Consider the following 2,337-nt stretch of genomic DNA (forward strand, 5'->3'; position numbering starts at 1 on the left):
AATTTACTATTTATTGTAAGTTATTATATCCGTTTCAGTTTACGTAAATCTATTTTCTTTTTGGTACGTTCAAAAAAGAATGACTCATTTTTAAATTTGAAAATAATTTAGCTTAAACTTCTAATTTTGTCATTAATGAGAAGTTTTTATAACTACACAAATACTCTAGACCTCTTTTTAACTTGTTTAGGACCACAAGTTTTAATTTTTTTTTATTTTTTTTTAAATTTCGTACCCAACCAAACATGTTCACATATAAATTAAAATGGAGAGATATTAAATAGAGTTACTTACAAATTTTTTTTTAAATGACCTAACATAAACCCTTCCAAAAAAAAACAATAGGATTAAAGAAGACACTTGACTCATTGAAGGTAGCATTTGATATATATAGTACCACATTTTAGTCACATGCTTTGTCTATAAATTTAACCATCTTCTTATTTCCCCGTTACTACTACACATTCACCCTATAAATAGAAACTCTCCTCCTATTGGTTACAACTTGGGAACCCTAATTAACTAGCTCTCTCATCTTCCTCCTTTGCCTCAACATACATATAACACAAAAACTCTGTCATTATATTGTAAACAACCATGATTGAATCTCTGTCCAGCTGGTTCACTCCCACTGTTCTTTTCTGCGTTCTCAACCTCATGATTGGTATTATTCTCATTTCTTCTAGCTTCAAGAATGACAAAAAACAACAACAACAACAATACGCTGAAGATAATAACTTACCTCAACTTCCCCGAACTCCATCTTTATTACAGCGTGTTAGGTCTGTAAATTACTTCTCTTTCGTCCCTGAGCCCTTTAATTCCCCTTTAAATACTCCTCATTTCGCCGACGACTCTTCACCCCGATTCGGCTACAGTCCCTCTTTCCTTCAGCGGGTCCGGTCTATCAACTTCTCTTTCTCCCCCCGGTCCGAAAAACCCAGCCCGTTTCCGTCTCTGGACCAATACGCCGCCGGTCCAGCTGATGAAAATGAACCTCAGAAGGTTGAAACTGTAACTGTAACTGAAGAAGAAGAAGAAGAAGAAGAAGATTTACAATGTCACGTGATGAGAAGTAAATCTACCACGTGCGCGGAAACTACGTTAATGAAGAAGTTGGCTAGTGAGGAAATACTGGCGGCAGTGCTGAAGGAGGAGGAAGAAGAGGTGGTGGTTCGGCAGCGGCCGGCGACGGTGAGGGAGAAAAAGCAGGGGATGAAGAAGTCGTTTGGCCGGGATGATGAAGCTACTGTAGATAGGAAAGCTGATGATTTTATTAGCAAGTTTAGAGAGCAGTTGAAAATGCAGAGAATTGATTCTATTCAAAGGTACAAAGAAATGTTAAACAGAGGTGTGTCCATTTAGGACAACTTTGTCCTTGTAATTTATCCTTTCATGTATGGCAAATCCATGTCCTTTTCTGTCAATTCAAAAGGAAATATTATCTCTTCTGATGATTTAAGACGACTTCATTGTCGCATTTCACTTTGTTGAGTGAAGTTAAGTGTTTATACTTTTGTTATTTTGATATATGAGAAAAACAGCTGATAAGTGATAAATTAATTTTAATGTTTAGATGATGATGCCCAAGAAAGTACAAACTAATTATTCTTAGAGCCTGTTTGGCCATGATAATATTTTCACTTTTTTTTCTAATTTTTGTTTTTTAAATTATTATTGTTCATAAAATTTTTAATTTTTACTTCAAGATAATTTTAAAATATTTGAAATTTTTTTAAAAAGGTGGTTTTTAAATTTTTTACTCAGATCACTTACAAAAATTCAAAAACAACCCAAAATTATATTTATATCCAAACACAATTCGAATTTTCAAATATTATTTTCATTTTCTGGAATTTTACAATTCCTATGTCCAAACGCCACTTAGTTGGATGGTTGATTTTTGCTTACTAGATATAGGAGGAAGTATTCAAACCGTTAAAGTTCAAGGTTATCTAACATAGCTTTTCAAGATTTAGAGAAAACCATATGGAAAGTGGGTTAAAAATTAAAAAAATTATTTGTATAATGGCTTTTTTTAAGGAGGAACAACTTGGGTATTAGGAATGAGATTTAGACGGTGGGGAGAGAATCTAAGGAAGTTTGGTGGTTCGATGTTTTCAATATGTAATTTTTTGTTGTTTTCTTTGTTTTAAAACGTATTACTTCCTCCGGTCCAAAATAAGTGATTTTTTAGCCTTTTTCTTGTGGTCCAAAATAAATAATTTTTTTAAATTTCAAGAATGAATTAATTATTTTTTTTCTACATTGTCCTTAAAGTAAATGGTGTTGGAATATGTGTTAGGAGTGCTTATATGAGATAGTAAAGGTTAATAT

General features: G+C 32.9%; 1 protein-coding gene across 1 annotated transcript; it reads left to right on the plus strand.

Moving 5' to 3' along the window:
* Positions 422-1,504, plus strand: LOC109230384. Its single transcript, XM_019395890.1, has one exon. It carries the CDS (start codon positions 598-600, stop codon positions 1,363-1,365), a length of 768 nt encoding a protein of 255 aa, XP_019251435.1. The 5' UTR covers positions 422-597; the 3' UTR covers positions 1,366-1,504.

The sequence above is a fragment of the Nicotiana attenuata genome, chromosome 7 (genome assembly GCF_001879085.1).
Source record: "Nicotiana attenuata strain UT chromosome 7, NIATTr2, whole genome shotgun sequence".
NCBI lineage: Eukaryota > Viridiplantae > Streptophyta > Magnoliopsida > Solanales > Solanaceae > Nicotiana > Nicotiana attenuata.